General features: G+C 41.6%; 1 protein-coding gene across 1 annotated transcript; it reads right to left on the bottom strand.

The window, feature by feature from the left end:
• Positions 1 to 472: 472 nt before the first annotated feature.
• Positions 473 to 22,569, bottom strand: ywhag1 (3-monooxygenase/tryptophan 5-monooxygenase activation protein, gamma polypeptide 1; the record flags this gene model as incomplete). Its single annotated transcript, XM_080748604.1, has 2 exons — positions 473 to 1,129; positions 22,483 to 22,569. The coding sequence occupies 2 exons, from the start codon at positions 22,567 to 22,569 to the stop codon at positions 473 to 475; spliced, it is 744 nt and encodes a 247-aa protein (XP_080604730.1).
• Between the last annotated feature and the right edge of the window lie 471 nt (positions 22,570 to 23,040).

Raw genomic sequence — 23,040 nt, 5'->3', positions numbered from 1 at the left:
TTTCTTGTTGCTCAGGCGTCAAACTTGATATTGAATGCTCCTCCCTCACCACATACAATAAGACAGCTCAGCTTCATTTGCACAATAAGAACAGTCTATGCCAGTGTGAAGGTAGTATTACCCAGTGGCCACACTGTGAAGAATGACATACCCCTTGCTTTTAAGTGGTAGTTTGGCAAATGTCACAGAGGCTATCGAGATTTTCGTTCCTTTCTTTTTTTTAATCATAACTTCACTAACTAAAATTGACTGCCCTCCTCCCACCATTTATTTTATTTACTTTTAATTTGTGGAAAAATAAAGAACAGCGGCCGCATTAGTATCACCAGCAAAAGTGGCTGCCGATGCTCCATCAGCCCCATTTTTCGTTGTTTTAATTTCTAAGAACGCTTACTATTTTATTTATTATTTTGTTGTCGTCATTATTCGTGAGCGCGTGTTGTGTGTGTTTTGGCAGAAAGAGGTCTTGGACTTAGTTGTTTCCTTCCCCCCCTTCCTCGTCCTGCTGGTCGCTCGTCCACAGTGTTAGGTTGTCTCGTAGCAGCTGCATGATGAGTGTGGAGTCTTTGTAGGAGTCCTCGTTGAGGGTGTCCAGCTCGGCGATGGCGTCGTCGAAGGCGGTCTTGGCCAGGTGACAGGCCTGCTCGGGGGCATTCTGGATCTCATAGTAGAACACTGAGTAGTTGAGAGCCAGGCCCAGGCGGATGGGGTGGGTGGGCTGCATGTGCTCCTTGCTGATCTCGTGGGCCTCGCTGTAGGACTTCTCAGAGGACTCCACCACTCCAGCCCTCTTCTCCCCCGTGGCCACCTCGGCTAGGTAGCGGTAGTAGTCGCCCTTCATCTTCAGGTAGAACACCTTGCTCTCGTGCTGCGTCTCGTTGCAGTTCTTGATGAGGAAGTTGTCCAGGAGGTTGAGGACGTCCTGGCACACGGCCTCCAGCTCTTTCTCAATCTTTTCCCGGTAGGCTCGCACCATCTCGATCTTCTTCTCGTTGCCATCGGCCGACGTTTTCTGCTCAATACTGGAGATGACGCGCCAAGACGAACGCCTCGCCCCCACCACGTTCTTGTAGGCGACAGAGAGCAGGTTCCTCTCCTCGTTGGATAGCGCCTCGTTCAGCTCCGTCACCTGAAGAGAGGACAAGGAAGGATGCATTGAAAGGCGTGACAAGGATGTCATCTCGTTTATGGTTTATTTTTTCTTTGCAGGCTGTTACCATGCAACAGCCAGGCTACGCCTGTACGCCATACTGTAGCAGTAATAAAGTTGTTACTGATTACTGAACCAACACTTTAGATAAGTCACCAGCTGTGAAACAGAGTGACAATGATAAGAGACTCAAGTGTAGAAAAAGGTCTTCTGTACCCATGGCCACTAGCCACTACTACCACTTCATCGAGCAGGATGCTAACATCATCCCCTGAGGTGTCAGCACATCACCTTTCTTCTGCACTGAAAGCTTTATTTATTTATTCAATTGACAGGCCAGTGTCTGGAGGATTAAACTATTCTATCCCAATGGAGAAGGCATCTTCACACACCTCAAACACATTATAAACAGTATGTATTTTATATATTGTATCATCACTGTCACGCACACACACGCACGCACACACACACACACACACACACACACACACACACACACACACACACACACACACACACACACACACACACACACACACACACACACACACACACACACACACACAGAGGGAGAGAGAAAGGAGATTGCTGTTTTCCTCTCCTGCTTTGCACTCGACCAAGGGTTCGGTCACAACTCTTCCAAGAAGGATGTTGATGAGTCATACCCTGGCCTATACTAATAACCCTATCCCCAGAAGATGACACTCACACATATTACATAATCTGCATGTCTTAATAATTCTCCTGAGACACACTTATCAGCATAAGAACTGACATTTACAGTGAGCCTGATATGGCTCATTTCTTGCTCAGGGAAACTGGCAGTGATGGATGGATATATCCTGAAGTTAAACCTGTTATCTTTACATCATGACCCTCTTTTAACCCATTTAGAACGGGTACACATTATTGTGTATCATTATTTTCTGCTTTAACTATTGAAAAATAGCAGATATACAAGCTCACAGGCACAGCGCGGCACAGTGAGCTTGTAGATCTGCTATTTTTGAAAAATCGTGGAAAAAATGAATTTTGACCTGATTCTATAAGTGTCTTTTGAATCCTTCTAAGGTTTTTTGGAAAAAACTATGTTTCTATGTCAGCAATCTGGCTAGCCATCGTCAAAGAAAACGTCCTTTTCACTTAACTGGAGCTCAGTTAGTCTGTTCTTGAGAGACTACTATGTCAGTGGTTCTCAAACCTTTTCATGTGAAGGACCCCCAAACTGATATTTATTTGGCCACGGACCCCCATCTCAAAATATTTAGTTCCAGGGACCACCCAAAAGCAAAATTTTAGTTACAAACGTTCGCTTTAAAAATACATATATTCAAAGATTTGCACACATTTTCACAACTTTTTCAAAAATAGCAGATCTACAAGCTCAGTGCCGCACTGCGAGCTTGTATATCTGCTATTATTTAATAGTTAAAGCATCCAATAATTTTAGACCTAAATATTTAAACAGTTGTGGATTTACCATCGTCAGCACATTTTCTTTTTTTGCATTATAACTTTGCTTTCTTTTCTATGACTTATCACTTATCACAGATACATGCTTCTGTTGTTGTTATGATGTCATACAGTAAATACAGTAGTAGTTGTTGCAATACAATTCATTTTATTTGTATTTCTTTCTTTCTTTTTTTTACCATAGGGTTGGAATCCTGAACCAAAGGAACTGGAGGAACCAGATCCGACAGTGTGGAACCGGAATCAGTTCCATCTTATTTGGAACCGTTTCTGGAACCGGTTTTATCACACTGTCAGAGCTGGTATTCATGGTTCCATTTGTTCCACTTTCAGAGTTACAGACATGTGTCCATCAAACAATTTGTGTTTATCAAACATTTGAAAAATAAATCGATTCCTAAAGGATCCCAAGATTCCCAACCCTATTACAGTTTTTGCATACGAGTAATCAAAGCATTTGTGTTGCCATATTCAATTATAATGTTGCATATGGTGACTAAAACAACATAACCATGTAAAAATCATTCTGGCTAGCCATCGTCACGAAAAGGGACCGCCCACTTGTCCCGACTCTGAGGCTGTCTCGAGAGATTATGTAAAAATAGATATGTGCCGATTTATCGTTGAGTGATTGCGATCGGACGATAATGTATCTATCGGCTTTGATCGGTATCGGCATTGCCTCTTATCGGTTTTGCCGATCTAAAAGCAAGATCAGCTATTTTCACAATATTTATCTGTGGGACTCAATGTAACCTCAGCTTCAACTCCTACAAGTTGAATTGGATACTAAAGGACCTCAGCCTGCAATCTCCTAATGTTTATACTTAATTTACAATGTCAATGTTTTGTAAGAAGAATCATTAAATATATAAATGCTGCTACAGTAACACTATAAATAGAATAATTTATGGATTTGACTGATTCCAGTTGATCGGTATCGGCCCCAATAATCGCAATCGGAGCATCTCTTAGTAAAAACACCGCTTAATTCCTCCTTCCTCCTGCATACGGTAAAAACCCAACTATTTCCTCTAGCACATTACTTGTGCTGTACACCAGAGAGACATCAGGGCAAAGAGCAATCTATCATGCAATCCGCTGTTTCCATGGAGACTGTCTTTTGAAAGGCAGTCTATATCTCTGCTGGTGACATTGGGCTCAAGCTGCCAATAGCAGGGAGACTGACATAGCTATGGGATAAGACGTGGGACTGCGGTGGGTGTGTCCAGGGAATGATAACAGCTAGGACAAAGGTAATTTCATATCTCACACCTTAAAACTAGCTTGAACATTGATCTTCAGTAGCACAAATGCGCAAATGGTAAAAATGTAAAATTATATACAAAGCCTGAACAAAAATGATTATCATTTTGACTGAAAAGGCGTTCATTTTACAGCTGCCATAAATTAGATCTTGAAAAGCTAATTTTACAACTGCCATAAAGAACATGACTTAAGTACTCCTGTCTTAGAACAAGACGATATTTAATTGCATAACAAACACACTTGGGAGCACAAGAGAAAGCTTGCCTGACACAATACTGCATGAACGCACAGTGCCACACTACTAATCGTGTAGCTATACTTTGCTCTATATTTCTCCAAGCCAAATCCTGATAAATGACAACAGGCAATATGTAACCTAACTGTAAAATGCAGCCCAGCAATGTACTGTAGGTCAGTGCTAGAGTACTACAGAGGTTAGAAAAACAAGCCCTAAACAACCTCGCTGTAAAAACATGGCCGTCTTTGTTTTCGGGGGCCTGCAGAGTGTGCAGAAAGCCCTGACGGAAGCTATGGTGCAGGGATGACAATAGGGCTCTGTCTGCCCATAAAGCTCATCAATTGCGCTGGCTCTCTCGTGACTCATTCTTACACAAGGCTGTCAACTTCCAAAGAGTTGCATGCTAATACAAATAAATGCCAGGAAGGACAATCGCTACTTCCCCTCTGACAAATCTGTTTTCATTCATATCAACAGTCAGTGATAAGTTAGGCTTATACAGTGTGTGTGTGTGTGTGTGTGTGTGTGTGTGTGTGTGTGTGTGTGTGTGTGTGTGTGTGTGTGTGTGTGTGTTCGTGTGTGTGTGTGCGCACGCACACACACACACACACACACACACACACACACACACACACACACACACACACACACACACACACACACACACTATAGACCAGTGTTTCTCAAATGGGGGTTCGCAGAGGTACAGTACTAGAGGGGGTACTTGAGAGAAAATGGAAAATGATAAAACATGGACACATGTATGTGAAAATGCTGCTCTGTAAAGAAGTTTAAACCAAATGAAGTAAGAATTTTGACTAGCACAACTGTTACTGAATAGAAAACAATATTGACATCAAAACTGGACTTTTGATGTCAGTAATTTTTTAATCAAAATGTTGTTGTCGATTTAAGAGGGTACTTGGATTCAGCAATCAGAAAAAGGGGTACTGAAGCCCAAAAGGTTTCAGAACTACTGTTCTAGACGTTAAGGTTGAGAGACTGACAAGTCCTTCAGCCCACCATTTATCTCTCTCTCTGTCTTGATTTACTTTCCTTCCATCTTTGCAATCTTCATGTGTCTCTGTTAAAGTGATGTGACAGCCCCCCTCCCCAGCCTGCCCTCTTTCAGGCTGCAGAGCACAAAGGCGGCATGCACTATCTGACGTCATGAGCAGTGTGAATAGGGCTGGCTTGTTAAGCAAGGGACAGCATGGTGTCCGCTGCTGGGGGGGTGGGGTGGGGGTTACATACTGTAGCAGCATAGCAGTGAGTGTAATAGTTAGTAAAAGTGTTCAGTGCAATGATTCTGCCTTGAGAATTACCCTGTTTCTGCTCAGCTTGTTTTAGGCAAGAAAATACTGTACAAAATGAAGGTAAGTGAAACAGTGCGTGTCATGTTAATTCATGCTCACTGTATCACAAACAACCATAAATAATAGATAAAACTCTGAAATCAAATTAAATCTAATGTTTATTTAAAAAAAAAAACAATTCATTATTATTTTCAGTAGGGCCTCCACGACTTCCCCATTTTGTCAATTATTTTTCCCACTTCTCCCCTGGTACATTTAATGTGCAAATAAGTGCGTAGTGATAGGGAAGCGTAGCGCTATTACGACATTCGATAGTACGACGTTACATTAGTCCGACGCTGATGAATGCTAACCTGGTGAAATGCCAAAGTATTACGTTTTCATTTACACATTGCACATTGAACCAGTAAACCTATTCAAAGTATTAACTGTGACTTTGCCACAGCGGCAGTACAACAGTTAACTGCCTGAATAACTGGGTGATTTCCAAGGTCCAATCTCTAGATTAACATGGACTTTTCTTAAAAGGAAGAAATGGTACAGGTCAGGAATAATGTGAATTGCTGCTATGGGGACAACCAATAGCCCAGAGGTTAGTGCCTGTACCAAATGGTCTCATACCTGAAAGTGAATCATTGGTTCGATTACTGTGTAACATACATTTTAGTGACACTCCGGTAGCTCTATTTGAACAAAACCACAGAAGTACCTCTCACAAATGAATACTGCTGCTGTCAAGGTTATTCTGTAAAGCAACAACATATGCCAGGTAGTTTTTTATAATTCAGAAATGCAAAACCGCCAGCGATTTTCATGCTTTTACCTTATTTTGAAGGACCCACGGAAGTCACGGGTCACAGGTGTGACCACGATGTGTGTGTACATGCTGTTTGTAATCCAACGATCATGTCGACCGCGACGTTCCTTTCTTTAGTTATGGTTCCGTTATATAGTTATGGTCCTACCATTGGCCTGAATGGAAAGTCAGATACACGGATGACTGCATCTCCCGAAGGATCATGGGAAATTGAGTCCATGCTTTATTGCGGGGTGCATCAGATGGCCGTCTGATATTAAACAATGAAAAGACCGATTTACGCGCTTTGGTGTATATGGCGGCCAAGTGCGGTAAAATCTGAAAACACACTTTGGCGTGAAAAGTGTTAACATGTTTGCGGTATGTTTCCGGTACCTGCGTCATTTTGGCGATGAGTGTCGGGGGTAGACACTCGCGACTAACAATAGTGTTTAGAAAAGCTGTCAAAAACATGTTTATGTGGAAAGGTTATGGTGAAAGATTTACCTGTGAAAAGGCTTTGTCCAACGTCTCTATACTAACACAATTTGGCCCATATGTTCGGGGAGAGAAGCCGGGTGGGGAGGGTGATATTTGTCACTGCATGTACTACAGTCTGGGGCGCAGGAGTGTTGCACCAAATTCTGGGCCCTGGGTACAGTGTACACACTCCTTGTACACTGTACAAGGATTCACTGCGGGCCCCATGAATGTTCTTCATAGGGGGACATTTTTGTGCTTTAACTATTCATTTTTAAAGTAAAAAAACTGTTAAAAACAGTTCTACATGGCAGCAGAACCGTTTAGGCTTAATAGGGTTTATATAAAGTATGATGTCTTAATCTTACCTTGGGAAAAGTTCTTTCACAGTCACTAAAATCTTTCCTACACAAACTAGACTGCTCCCGAGTCCCGTTCAACGGGGGCGCCCCCCCACCGCAGGGCCCCCCCTTTCCGGGAGGGGGGACAACAGTACCCTTTCCCCCCCCCCCCCCCCCCCCCCCCCCTCCTATCGGCGGCCCTGCATGAAGGAACCCCAAAATGTTCACGACTTTTCAAAAATAGTAGATCTACAAGCTCGCAGCGCTGCACTCGGTGCCGCGCTGTGAGCTTGTATATCTGCTATTTCTCAATAGCTAAAGTATAAAATAATGAAGGCCCCTCCACCTTGGGCCCTAGTAACTCAAGTCCCACTTTTCCCCCCTTTGTGACGCCCCTGCTCCTCAGACAGTAGGAAACAACAGTATCAACACACACAAGTATGTGTGGGGAGGAATTAATTGCCATAGCGATTACATTGGAGAGAAAAAGGACTAAAAATAAACTAAAAGTTAGTTTAATTGAAAATGTTAAACATATTGTATGTAACAAGTTGTTTGTTTCCTTTCTAGTTTATTTCCTTTATTGAAATGATCAGCTACATCGGAGGAGCAATTAATCCAATAAACCTTCAAAACATTCAAGTGTAGATGAGTACTACAACATTTTCCTTTAAAACCCACAAACAAGACAACCATGAGTGATGTAGTAGGTTATTTGTCATGTTATGGGTTATCATAAAAGTGTCTATTATTGGACGAGGAAGAGGTGTAACATGCAAATTATGTAAACCAGTATGATATAGTCCAAATTAAATACATGGGCCTAAGTGCAAAGATTTAAATGGGAATTCCTATGGTTCTATTGTGAGGGACACAACACCACAGTGACAGACAGTGGTGTAGTTAATTTTTTGGAGGAATATGACAAGTAAGACACCTCAGGGTGACATGCGACCTCGCCCTAAAGGGCGAGGTCGCGCCAATTCTTGGCCATCTGGCCAGTGATGTATATGGGAACAGTTATACTCATATATGGAGACCCCTGCATGATAGTCAACAATGTTATGTCAAAACATGCCCATATATAGGCATTACCAAATATGGGCATGGGCATGCCCAGATATGTCCTTTGATAACATAATATCCTTAATAATGTCCTTAACATTGATAATATAGGAATCTCCATATATGGGCATAAAACATATGTTAATTAGTAAAGCCAAGCAGGGCCTTGGCGGGTTAGAGCCTGGGTTTGATGCCTGGGGATCTCCATATATGGGCATAAGGGGGTACCCTAACAGGGCATCATCTGGGAATGCTCATACTGTATATGGACATTTTATTTATTTTATCCTTTATTAATATAAATCCATATACATATATGGACTTAATATTAACGTTTTCGGCCTGGGATTGATGACATCAGAAATCTCCATATATGGGCATCCAAGGGATTTTGTTTTTGGGAATGACCATATCTGGACTTTTTATTATATTTTATCCTTTATTAATAATAATATGTATCCATATACATACAATATATTTTATGCCCATACGTGGGGTTCCCTATCTGAACCAGCCACACAGATATGGGCCATGCCTTTGCCATCTGGCCAGTGATATATATCAATGACATCAGGGATCTTCATATAAAAGGGATACCCATATATGGACTGTCACCTGTGATGTCACAGTGACAGTATGAATATCCAGGGTTTGATCTTTGATGAGGTGATGTCACGTGACATCAGTTCCGGACGGACAAGCTACGACATTTCTCATGGTATACTGCGACCTTCGGTCGCAATAATAATCATAAGACTGTTCAGTGTTCATAGATCACAGCAGTGGTGAAAGTGGTTTGAAATTCTTGCCGGAACTGTCATAAATTGGCCGCGCGGCGAAGCTGCGCGGCCGAAAAAAATTTGGGAGGCTCTAATCCCCCAAAACCCCTGAAATGCATAGAAAACTTTATTTTGGGAGGCCCACCTGCTGCCCCTCTATAATAAGCCTCTTCATATTGTTCATGTTCCATACAGAAGGCTAAGCATATATATTATTATTATATTTATTATATTATTATATATATATTAGTATTACACATTATTATAACCAGTTATCTAAAGTAACTAAGTAGGCCTACATTTACTAAAGTACTGTATTTAAGTACAGGTTTTAAGTATAGCCTAGCCTAGTTTACTGGAGTATTTCCAATACTCTTAATTCTACTCCACTACATCTCCCATTCCCAGATGCAGAATTGAATCATTTTGGTCTATTCTGCATTTATGGCCACATGCAGGCACAGACACGAGTCCTCCTAGAGATGGGATTTATGGCTCTTTGAAGTGAGCCGGATCTCTGGGATCCGTTCCTTTCAAAGAGCTGTTCAAAAGACGTAGGCCTACATTTTGATACTTCTACTCAAGTACATTAACATTCCAAACTTCTACTTGATTGCAGTATTGATATTTCTACTTAAGTAAAGAAATTGAGTATTTTTCCCACCACTGTTCATTAGAAAGGAACGGCTCCCTACTGTGAACCGAATCCTATCGTTCATTTCAAAGAGCCGTTCAAAAGACTCGATTCGTTCGCGAACGTCTCACCTCTACCCGCTCCGTGTCAAACAAACACTGAAACGCAAACGGACTGACTGGATCACATTGACCTACACAAACCCACGGGAATAATTTAGAAGCACTTTATCAGAAAATATAACTAGTAACACTTGTGTAGCCTACTGTATGTTAATCTGACTTTAGTATAGGCTATTGTTTTCTTCCTGGACGTGCGTTTGTGGCTGGTTATTTAACATGGGATTTTGACAGCTGGCTTCTCCTCTTCTTAACGGAACTCCGTTCCGTCCCCAAATGTTTTAACGGAACGGGGGTTCCGGCCGTTCCGGCTCACTTTCACTACTGGATCACAGACAAGTAAAAGTTATTAATTCATGAAACTATTCATGAAGAAATGTGTTCCAAATGTACCATTACCTTGGAACAAACAGGGTACATTGCCAATCTTGTATATTAATTAGGTTGAGCTGCATGCATAGCTAGACAGAATTGTGCATGTAGGATCTAAGCCTACTCCAAATCTGTATAGCTAGTCAGCAGTACATTGTCTATCCTGCGCAGCCTAATCAATAGCCACATTTAGATCCAAGGGTATGGTCGCTATGTTGCTTCATACCTTAGCCTTGCATGAAAACAAATATTAAAAGGGAAAACCACCCATTTTCAATATTGAACTATGTCATTATATACCTTAATGGAGTTGTGTGTTCATCACGGTGTACTTTACAATACAAACCCCAAAATCAATCCTCCAGTTCTAGGCAACACAGAAGGGGAACTTTTTTTAAATTTCCACACAACTCCTCCAAGGTATATTAACTCATCTGCTGCCATTTAACAATACCTTCGTACTCTCATATGCCAAACTGTCTCCATAGACTTCCATGTAATTCATAGTGCACGGATCATGCACACCCATGCCTAGATAATGCACCACGTGTGTCCACATTGCTCACAGCTTTCAAACAAAGAAATCCGAATGGAAATCCGCTCAGGCATTCATGAGATAGCAGCCATTATGTTTTCCTAAAATGTAAACAAAGATGGCTGCCATGTTTGAAAGATGGGGTTGCTATGGGGGTTAAACATGCAATTTCGCGATCGCTATCATGCCTACTAAATGTTTTGGGGTCAAAAACATTTTTTTGAAAAAATCTTTTTTTGATTTTTTTTTTTTTCAAAGATTCTCGGGTTCCTCGGGCGTGGCAGGGTGGTACATCGCGAAATTCTCGGGTTCCTCGTTTTTGGCAGCATATGACAGTTCAATATTGAAAATGGGTGGTTTTCCCTTTAAAAATTAACAAATGGTTATTGACAATTCATTAACAAAATTGCCAATAATGATATAACCTACAGTGAATGGTGCTTAGATTCCTGTGATATGTACTGAACTTCTAGGGTAAACTCAGGCAGACTATGTTTAAATTGAGGGTGCCCAATAAAGGACATTAACGGCTCTATTTGGGTCCATGCCTTACCTGTTTTGCTATTCTTTTCCTATTTTGAAAAACATTTTTGAATATTTCAAATAGCTGATCTACAAGCTTGTGTCGATGTAGGTCGGCTATTTTCAAAATGTTTTTCAAAATAGTAAAAAAAGGCAAAGAAGTTTAGGGATAAGGGGTAAATGCATAGATGAAAATATCCATCTTCAATATATAATATATATGCTCAAGTGCAAATTTGTATTATTTCCCCTAAGACCTAAGCTGTAAATCTACGTTAAAACAAAAGTCACAGAAACAAATATGAAGCTCTAACGATTGTCAATATTTAAAACACACACACCCACACACACACACACACACACACACACACACACACACACACACACACACACACACACACACGTACATACGGTACACACACACACACACACACACACACACACACACACACACACACACACACACACACACACACACACACACACACACACAAATAAACATCTACATATACAGTAGCACCACCTGGTTTGGCTACTGTACCACCGCTGAGCGCAAAGCATTACAGAGAGTGATGCTAACAGCGTGGGAGGTGAAAACTCGTAAAACAAACCGACATTGAACTCCGCCAGCAACAAACGGCTTGACAAGGGCATGGTTAAAACTGTGTGGCCTTCCCCCATTGCACACCTGGCCACAATCATCCCTTCCCAGGTATGAATTGGCATCCACCACCTGCCGTGATTATAAGGCTACGCCTACTCACCCTACTGTATGCACCATGAATAAACAAAAAAACAATAAACTGAAATTGTGTTTTATATATTTCCAACACTAGTATTATTGTTGTAAATATTCAAAGAGATACAGTAGGTCAGGGTTCCCCAATTAGTTTTCGCCAAGGGCCGAATTATGTCTAGGGTACCAAGCCGAGGGCCACAACATTGCAGGGGGCGACGGTGGCGTTCCCGCTACTCCAGCGACAGTTCAGATATCGTCGTTGTCGGGTGAAAATATTGTATGTACAAAACCGTTCGTTTTGCATTTATCATTTTAAAAATCAAACCTCGGTTCGAAGTGGAGCGGTGAATTTGAGCAGTTCCAGGTAAATATATATATATATATATATATATATATATATAATTGAATATTGAATATACATATTTTGGGGACCTCTCTGCGGGTCTTGACCCACAGATTGACAACATTAACCTCCCGTGGCAGGGGAAAGAGAATAGAATAGTCCCTGACTTTTTTTTCACCAATTTATATATTGACGTGTCAATTCTTGATTGCCCGTGGCTCGCTACGGTGGCTGCATGCTTCGTGAGCCTCCACTCTAGCGGCTATCACGGGTGTGTGTGTGTGTGTGTGTGTGTGTGTGTGTGTGTGTGTGTGTGTGTGTGTGTGTGTGTGTGTGTGTGTGTGTGTGTGTGTGTGTGTGTGTGTGTGTGTCTGTGTGTGTGTGTGTGTGTGTGTGTGTGGTAAAAGTCCGCGCATGCGCAGATGCCGCCGTGCTGACCAACACAATTTGGACACACAAGGGAGCTGTGCTAGCACACCGCTCCAAAAGTCCGCGCATGCGCAGATGCCGCCGTGCTGACCAACACAATTTGGACACACAAAGCCACACAAAGGGAGCTGTGCTAGCACACCGCTCCAAAAATGATTTAAACTAGTGAAAACAGCCGATCTACAAGCACACAACACCTCACACCGCGAGGCGTTGTGTGCTTGTAGATCTGCTGTTTTCACAACTTTTGTGAGACGGCCTTGAATGATGAAGCACGGCTTTACTTTGCGAAAGAACGTACAAATTTGGATATACGAGATTTCCACCCGACAAGTTGCGACAACGACGATATACTAGTGTTGTTGCTGCTCTTATACCACCATTATTACTGGTGTTGGTGGGGGCCTGACAGTAGCCCTCCGCGGGCCGCAAATGGACCACAGGCCGCCATTGGGGGGGGGCTTGCACATTGACAATGCTATTTCTCTTTCGCATGAAGACTAATGGTCTTCATGCTACACATTCCCCAAGTCCCTCCCCAGGTATTGCTGACAAGTCCTGTCTTCAACAAACAAATACTTAAAAACTAAATTGCTACCCAAAGACCTTGAAGACGTCTCAACTATTAGTATACTGTATTTGATCAATACTTGCAATAATACAATACCCCATCGAAAACTAGATGCTTACTTAATAATGTATTACTAAAATAATTATGATGTAAAAAACATAATTAACTAGAAGCAGTGCTCTTCCGAGCACAGGTCTCCACCAGGCCAGGCGTGCTGGTGGTGCTACTGTATAATAGGCCAATGTAAAAAGGGTGGCATTATGTTCTTCACCTTAGACCAGGGGTGTCGAACTCATTTTGGGGTGAGGGCCGGATTGGATGAAAGGTGACTTGATGAGGGCCGAACCAGTCGCGGATCGGATGGCATGCACACTCGCGCACATGTTCGCTCTGTTTTTCTTCCTGTCGTCTCAGCCACTGCTGTAGCTAGCAGTATAGCAGTATATCATTTTACAAATTGTGTTCATTATTAAGTAAAATAGCTACTTTCATTATTGGTATTACAGTTGCAGTTAGGTACGAGAGATGCTATTTGTTTAAAGGAGTAGTTCATCCCCAAAATGACTTTTTTTTCTTTGATTACTCACGCCATGGAGAATTGAGTTCAATAATATATTTTTATTTTATTTGTCGCAAAAATGTGATAATAGTACACTTCCCCCCATTGATTCCCCCCATTGATTCCGGATGGGGACCCAAATGCATTTGGGTCCCCATCCGGAATCAATAGGCATGCATTTATTGTAATCAAATTTCTGTTTTAGGAATGAGTCTACATTGGCTCCATGGCATTTTGGGGGTGAACTACTCCTTTAAGAAGTGCCAATAAGAATAAACCATTTGATAATAGAATAATTCAATTCCTGATAGTCTCCAGTACGCTATAATTTGTAAATGGCTAAAAAAGAATATTATTGATGCAGGACAATAATTATTTTTATTGTATTTTATAATAAAAAATTAAAGTAATGAACAATAATGGCATATTCCGAAATTATCGGAATAATAAAACTTTTACATTTTTTTATTATTATATTTTTTAAATAAGTTATTTTTTTTAACAACATTCATTTCCATGTCTAATTTGTGTAATCTTTGAGTACAGTTCGAATATTGTAGGTATGTTCACGTATTATTCATAGCCAGACCAACCACCCTATTCCTAGCAATGCTGTCATCTTCAAAGAGAGAGAGAGAGCTGGTCACTTAACATTCCAATCAATCAACTCAATCACTGCCAGGTGGGAGAAACCTAGCCTGCAGTGTACAGACATTAGTTAGGTTAATTCTTAAAACAATCATAACTCTTGACAGGAATGGGCTAGAGACTTACTTTTTTTCCCTAAATGCTCAGAAATGTATGCTCTAGCCTGGGGGGCCGGATTGAATCATCTCGCGGGCCGTATGTGGCCCGCGGGCCGTATGTTTGACATCCCTGCCTTAGACCTTTCATGGCAATCGGACGCTGCATGCATGATTTGAAGCATTGTGTTCCAAAAATGTGTATTGCTAAAGTATACCTGCTGGTGGCGCTATAACAGGCCAATGTGAAAAGGGTAGCATTTGTTCCTTGACATAGTGGGAATATGTGTGGCAAATTTCAAGGTAATCGCAAGCTGCGTTGATGATTTGAGGCATTTTGTTCAAAACGGCTCAATCCTACAAACTTTGGAAGCCAATCTTGGCCAATCAGAATGGAATATGCAAAATCGGTCAGATCCGTGTCGATCACATGACTGTTGAGATACTGCCTACCGATTTGTAGGATTTTTGGACAAAATCTGTAAGCGTAGTGCGCAGAAATGTGTTTTGCGAACATCAGCCACTAGGTGGCGCTAGAAAAGGCCCATTTGAAAGATTTAGGGCAGAGGTTCTAGATTGGCATCCAGGGAATGTGTGTGCTCCTTATGGCAGCGACCGGGCCAACGGCGACTGAGATTAGTTGCACACAAACTGCGAGGACACACGGACGCACGGACGCACGGACACATGGGCGGACGAAGGGGAAAACATACTCTCCCCCATGCCTTCGGCTGGTGGAGACAATGAAGAGGGATATGGTCTGGGCTAGATGGGTATATTCTGGGCTAGCCTGTTTTATACCCCAGGGTATAAACTGGACTAGCCCAGAATATAGCCCAGGGTATAAAACAGGACTGGTATAATTTGGCTGAGGCTATACAGTATTTTGGGCTGTTACACCGGTAAATCACTAAATAACTCAAAACTAATTTGCACGTCATGCTTCAGCTCAAGTGCAAATTTGTATTGTTTCCCCTAAGACCTAAGCTAATGATTACACATTGCTACTGCTCTTGTGGGTGAAAATGTTTTTCAGACTTTTAGAGCATATCCATGGTCATAATGAGGGCATCGATAACAATAGAAATACATTTTGCATATCAAAAGTCCATAAAAAGTAAAAATGTAATAGCTTCCTGTCAAACAAAAACAAAATGCATATTGCATAATCACATTGGCATGTCTGAACCTATTTTAGCATATACCAGTAAGGCTATAGGGCTCCACCAAAATGACGGCGTTGTGCCGGCGTCAAAAAGTGAACCGGGGCGAATTTGAACGTCCGACGCTGACGTCGGCAGTGTAGCACCCTTCATTAATTAAAACGGGAGCGTTCCCAGCGTTGACGTTGACGCGACGCTCGACGCGCCCGGTGGAGCCGGGGGGTAAGACGCCCTAAGGGAGAGAATGGGCGCGCGCAGCCGTGACAGCAGACTGCCGCTTTGGCATAGGATCAACTTTGACCAAAAAAATTCAGACCTGGTTGGTTGGTTTAAGTTGGACAAAATGTGGCCATATTTTCCCAAATATGAAGATCATAGATGTTTGACATCATAGACTACATGAGACTGACACAATATGTCTATATATGGGCATTCCCAGATATGTATGCTAATTTGTAAGGCCAGACCATAGACTGTATAAAAGATATGGACAAAGCGAAGCCATTGGTTTCTATGCAGCGCAAATGACACAATATGGGTCCTTGGCATGGGTGTTGCCATCATAGATTGTAAAGGCACCAGAGGATGCTATTGGCTGCCAACGGTCACGTGCAACCGCAGAGATGCATGGGAGAATGTGGTCGGAGCCTCCCGAAATACAGCACACAAAGAAGAACACAGCCGGCTGGTATTATCATCAATTTTAACATAAATGGGACCTTATTTTCACAAAACGCATATAATCGTGATTGAAAGGCAATTTTTAACTAGCGATAGGAACCATAAAGTATTTATGAAAATGTTAATTAAGGTTAGAAAACGAAAGGGGAAAATGAATGGGGTCCAATGGAAAACAATTCTTTTTGCGATCGGCCGGGGTGGAAAACAGCGCAACTAGCGGCCAATCATAGGAAGTTTTAGTTCCGTATTGGAGTCATTTTAAATCGGCGGAACTATGCGCTGGTCGAGTCATCATTGTCATGTAAGATCAGGTCAATTGTATATCCTTCTGCTGAGCTGATCAAGTCATCATTGTGATGTCAGAATATGTCCATATATGGGCATTCCCAGATATGGGCTTAATATTGATGACATCAGGGATCTCCATATATGGGCATAAAGGGACAAGGATGTGTATTGATGACATCAGGGATCTAATGTCATCAAGACATCAGATCACGCCTCAGCGTGACATGAGGCGTCACGAGGCGTGACGCATGCACGAACGCAAAGGATCTGCAGGTTGTAAACCAGTAAGACTCCCTAATCGGGAGATAAGCGACCGTTGGTCGCTTATCTCCACACTACTAAACTGCGACCTTACGGTCGCAACTAACAATAACAACAACTAACAACTAATAACAGCAGCTAAACAACATAGATATTTTTTTGCGTATGTTACTGCAAGCCCAATCTCGGAACCAACAGGATGTTGGTCGGTTTAGTCCGTCTTCAGCCCTCCACTTCCTGTCCACGTGTCTTTGATTACGTTACTAACATTCCTAACTCTACACGTTTTAACTGGAGCTGCTGAGTGCTGACAGATTCAGATGCGGAGCTCTGTATCCATCTTGAGAGATAACAGCAAGCCTTCTTGGAGATGCAGTAACAAACTTTGCCTTGCTGCAGTGCACGATGAAAGTTGCTGAGTTTAAAATCTATAGCCTAAAGCCCCTGATACACGTAGCAATTTTTTCATCAATATCAACCAGCAACGACCAGAGGCGTCAATTGGGTATGGCAACTTCCATACCTTGGCTAAAGGGGGGAAAAAAACATGTACTTCTTAAAATAAATTCATGCCTGTTGATAAGGTATGGCAACATGACTGGTGGTCATAAATTGTCATTGGATTTATCTTTTTGAGTCTTCACCCGTGCAAGACACCACTCATGTTGCCATACCTTATCAACAGGCATGAATTTATTTTAAGAAGAACATTTTATTTTTTCCCCCTTTAGTCAAGGTATGGAAGTTGCCATATCCAGTTGACGCCTCTGGTCATTGCTGCTTGATATTGATGAAAAAATTGCCACGTGTATCAGGGGCTTCTGGAGACCAGACAGACGGCTAAATGTGTTGCACTTAGGGGCCGTGTCCACAGGGAACGCCTTTTGATCTGAGAAACGCTTTGGATATCATGTCCATAGCACTTGCACACAGTGATGCCTGCTCTGTTCAAACCCAAGTATCAACCATTGAGTTGCTCACTGCTCCAAAGTCCTGTCATCTACATTATTAGCACAAATGGCTTGGCTGAAACAGAATAAACACTGAATTCTCGTGGTTGTAGTAATGAGTCAGTAATTGTCGGGTTGTAAATCGTGTTAACTTGTCACATACAAGGACTGGAGGATCAAATTAATTTCCAAAAGTTTAATTGTTTCCAGCTTAAGGTGCACCAAAAAACTTGAGCATCGGGAACATGATGGTCGGTGCTGGGAAGAGGACTAGACTAGATGTCCCAAAAATCCTAGCATATTTTTTTATGTAATTACAGTGGTCTTCTTTGATAAAAATGATGTAGCCTATAAACAGGCTATAATCATGACAAAACAAAGTGGTCAGTTGTGCATTGTTATTTGTTGCTCTCTGCTGTTTGTGTGACAACATGAACATTCAGGTCGGTCACAAATAGTTTTATTCCTGTTTGAAAGTGATTTTCATGTTGTGTTGGAAATGGGAAATTGCCATTTAGAATGAATAACTCGAAGCCACTGCGTGGAGCCGGGCCGACGTCAACGTGACGAAGCCGTCATGACGGCGACGCCCCCAGTGGAGCCCTGGCCTTACTGATTAACCCCCCCCCCCCATCATTGTGATTGGTTGTGAACCACCCAGTCAGTTTCACAAGGAAATATGTCACGATATAGTCGCGAAAAGCCATTGCAGCAGTTTTTTTTATTCTGTATTGTTGAATTTTTACAGTTGACTAAAGACACAGAATGACCTTGAGGTTGTAGTAACAGTACAGATGAAGAAAGAAGAAATGCCTCTCTTATTTAAATGAACCTACATAACCTACACAACATAGTTTACTTGGATGTAAAAAATTCTGACAACTCAACAAATCCAGAAACTCTGTATCAATGGAGTAAATGGACTGCATTTATATAGCGCCTTTCTAGAACCCTTCAAAGTGCTTTACAATGTACTTCACGTTCAGCCATTCACAAACATTCACACGCCGATGGTGAAGGAAACCATGAAAGTGCCTTGCAACCTGCTTTATCTGGAGAAGTTAGGGGTTCAATTTGCTCAAGGACACTTTGACACTCAAACCCGGAACCTTCGTTTTCCAAGACGGCCGCTCTACCTTCTGAGTCATTAGTTGTACCTCCTAATACCAATAGCCCTGAAAGGTTTCTCACATTGGGATGGTATTGTTAAAGGGCCACTTCACCTCTGGGACAACCCTATCTTATTTTATTGTTGTTTGGGACACGATCAACACAATCCTGAGTTATTTTTTGTGTTCAATCTGATATTTTAGTATTTCAGCATGACTAGTGATGCATTTTGCATCATCAGTGATGCGTTTTGCATCATATGATGCAAAACGCATCACTAGTACATGCTGAAATACAAAAATATCTAAAAACAGAGATTGAACACAAAAAATAACTCGATTGTGTTGATCGTGTCCCAAACAACAATAAAATAAGATAGGGTTGTCCCAGAGGTGAAGTGGCCCATAATGTTCACTAATATAATGTTCAGTAGCACTGTCCTGTACTAGGCCATATTATCTTGTTATAATTCTTTCATAGACTAACATAAAAATGTAGGTAGAGTGCGGCTAGACTGCTAATGTAATGAAAGTTAAAGGTGGGAGCTGTGAATTGTAGCAATAACCGTGTTCCTCAATCATCTCAATTCAACCAGTTCTGTACTACTACCGGCATGTCTACAATAAGTTTGTGTATTAATATTTAGTCTGTTATCGTTATCAATTGTTTACATTAGGTCTAGTAAATCATTTAATTTTACTTTATCTTATTTGCAGACATAAGACACAACATATATTCCAGTTAATGAAAATGTAAGGTGTCAGGAGAGGTCCTGACAAACAAAGGGAAAAACAAACAAAATTAAAGAACAAGTAGCATACAAAATGAGCTGAAAAAGTAAAGATATATATGATATATAAGTCAAGAAAGAATTAAGATATTATGAATTCAAAGCAATGACCATTTTCTTGTAAAATGTTCTAAAGATAACAAACTCTTGATAATGTGTACTTTGGCATGGCGTATCTGTACACTATAAATACAGTATCTAAGGGAGTAGCCCACTGGTCTTTTTATGTTGTAAGTAGGAAGGTGAAGTCAACCTCTCTAGTATTATCTGTGGGAGCTCCTCGAAAACGAGATGATACATCTCAAGGGGTTATTCCTATAATAAAATAATTAAGCCATATACTGAAAATATGTAAACGGGACAGAGTTGCCAGCCTTAGAAATGTTCTTTTTGGCAGTTTATGAAGTTGGAGGTGTATTGCCAAACATTCTATTTTTCTTATTTCTTTTCCACTGTTGATTGATGCTTGATGTTTGGGGACTACGGACGAAAATGTGCATCTTGCTAAATCCGGTCTATTTACACTGCTTAATGTAATGTTCATTAATATGCATTGTCCCGTCGAAATAAACAAATAAATGAAATGAAATGAATCCATAAATCAAACACGGATAAATCATTGAATAAGTTAATGTTTCGAAATATTTGTTCTATCTACTGACACTCTAGCACAAATATACTGTACCGCCTGCCCCTTCCCTCTAATAAGAAATGTTGCTCTTTAATATTGAATGAGAGCTTACTGAGTTTAAACTAGTAGACTATTTGTTCGTCGTCAGTATGTAAGTAAGCCTTGCCGAGCTATGAGGCCCATAGGGCAGGAGCCTATCTCCTGTTTCTGTAGCGTGAGGCAGCTTGATGTACAAGTACACCCCCTGGACATGACGCTAGTATGTCGTCAGTGTGTGACTAAATCACATTGGTATCATCAGCAAGCAAAATGGTGAAAGAAATTGTACAAACTAATGAAAGATGATTAATGTTCCATTTCCACTGGGCGGTTATGTCCATGTCTGCAGTGGCAAGGGATTCCCCTCAGCTAATGGGCGAGGCAGCAGAGCAGACACACCCCACTGCCCACTACTGCAGAGAGACTGGCTGGGTGAGGGGCAGCCCTCTCTGACTCGGCATAAATCTGAGGGGTGGAGCCAATCCCCCTCTGACATTACCCCCCACCTGGTCCTAGAGAGCAGCAGGAGTCACTGGCCTTATAGTCTACACACACTACACACTGAAAAGACTTTACTTGTTGAGTCTTTGAGTTGAATTTGTTGTGTAGCCAGAATGACACACTGTATCCCCCTGCTTGCTTCCTCTTCAAATTTAAAGGAACACGTCTCTGTGTATTAAGGCTATTTCTTGGTACTGGCATCAGTGGCATGCCATTCCAAAAAAGAATGCACACCCAGGCCTAAGTCAGACAGACTTGCTTATCTGTGTCGATGCGGTATAGCAACCATGATGTATGGGAGGGTAATGACATTGTCAGATGTAAGCATCTATGATCAAATGCTGGGTATGAAATGGTGCACTACTGTGGTGAGCCTGAGCCTGCCTGCTGCATCTTGGCTGATGCTGCGACACGCCTCATGTGAAAACCTGCTCAATTGCCGAAAGAGGTCGAGGATGCGAGGGTGCAGTTGTTACACAGCAGCAGCAGCATCACCATAGACAAACACGCCATGTTAAGCTTGGAAGAAAAACACAGGGGGAAAGGTAGCTTTCACTGCAGTGTGGCAATTACAGAACAACACCCACGTCTGGAAGGTGAATGCTTCAGATATTATAAACTGATGTTGCGCAAATCGATTATGATCAACCTTCTAATGCCAACATTCCTTTCATAAATGCGCAGTGTGGGCTAGCTTTGGGGGGGATTCGAGGGCCACGTTGACTAATGTGTCTTCCCACGAAATTAAGACTGAAGTATATTTGCCTCATGTTTCTCGATTAGCATCTTCTAAAACGGATAACATGGCCATTCTCAGCCTACCATGTCACTCATGGTACCAACTTGCCTTGTCTTCTATGCGCATCATTTGACGTTGTTATAAGCACACACTGGCTGCGATCTCTCCTGGCCATAGCCTGCCTAATATTCATCTTTACGTAAAGCGTTTTTGTGTAGATTAGTGGTTAAACCGAGTGTTCTAATGTAATGTCACAGTGAATTTCACGCCGTATTTGCTTCAACCATTTAACAATCATACAGCCTGCCTGCTGTTTAAAACAGTCTGGCAAAAGGCACCGCCCCAAGATCAAACCGTCCGCATTTGCCCCTCAGTCAACCAGTTCACCGCAGTACATCGTGTAAAATAAAATAAAAATAGATCGGTGGTTGTTCTATGTCTACTGTGTAGTAAACTACATTCAAAATTATGAATATTACGCGAAACGTCTGATGCCCAAAACACATGAAGCAGACGCCTTTCCTGTGGGGTTCCAACTGATGTTGCTTAAATTACATATTAGCAGCACGTTTGGCAGTTCAATAAATGATGTGTTCATCATGATTGTGATCTTTAATGTTAAGTTTCATACACCAGATTTATTTGACTTTGTCTGATTCAACGCACAGCCCATGGTGGTGGTACCCTATAGAGACAGGCTAACGTCTGTAACAATGCCGTGCTCCGACATCTCTATAATTTCAAGCATTACCATATTTTAAAAAAAAAAGAAAAAAATATATGATTATATGGACGAGGTTGATCATAATAAATTGATTCAGAGGATCAAAAATTATCACAAAGGCAGCCTACTTACCGATTTCATGGCAGCTGCCATATCATCATATCTTTCTGCCTGTTCAGCCAGCCTGGCCTTCTGCACCAGTTGCTCACGGTCTACCATTTTAGATGTCGTTTGTATATAACGTGATCCTATATTTTCTAGCTATAAATGTGATTCTATGCTTTTATAATGTAGTGTTAATGGCACCAGGGTCTTGTTGCTGCAGCTGCTGCCTGCTGTCTGCGCGTGGCGACGGGACGGGATCACCCCTCCCCCTCCCAGCACTTTCCCTGGATCGTGTCACCACCCAAAAAGGCGTGTCCTCGCGGAGTGATGTAACCGATGTAACAACCAGTGGAAGTGGTGTAAAAAGTACTCACATTTTATTTTACTTGAGTAAAAGCATTAATACTGCAATGTAGAAATACTCTCCAAGTGAAAGTCCGGTATTATTTTTAGCTACTTGAGTAAAAGGCCTACACAAGTATTGGCATCATAAATGTCATAATGTACTTAAAGTAGGCCTACTAAAAGTAACAGTAGCCTACTCATGCAGAATGTCTCATTCCATTAAAATGTATAAAAATTAAA

Source organism: Nannobrachium achirus (genome assembly GCF_963921795.1).
Source record: "Nannobrachium achirus genome assembly, chromosome: 19".
NCBI lineage: Eukaryota > Metazoa > Chordata > Actinopteri > Myctophiformes > Myctophidae > Nannobrachium > Nannobrachium achirus.
This window is presented reverse-complemented; position numbering and strand designations above follow the sequence as displayed.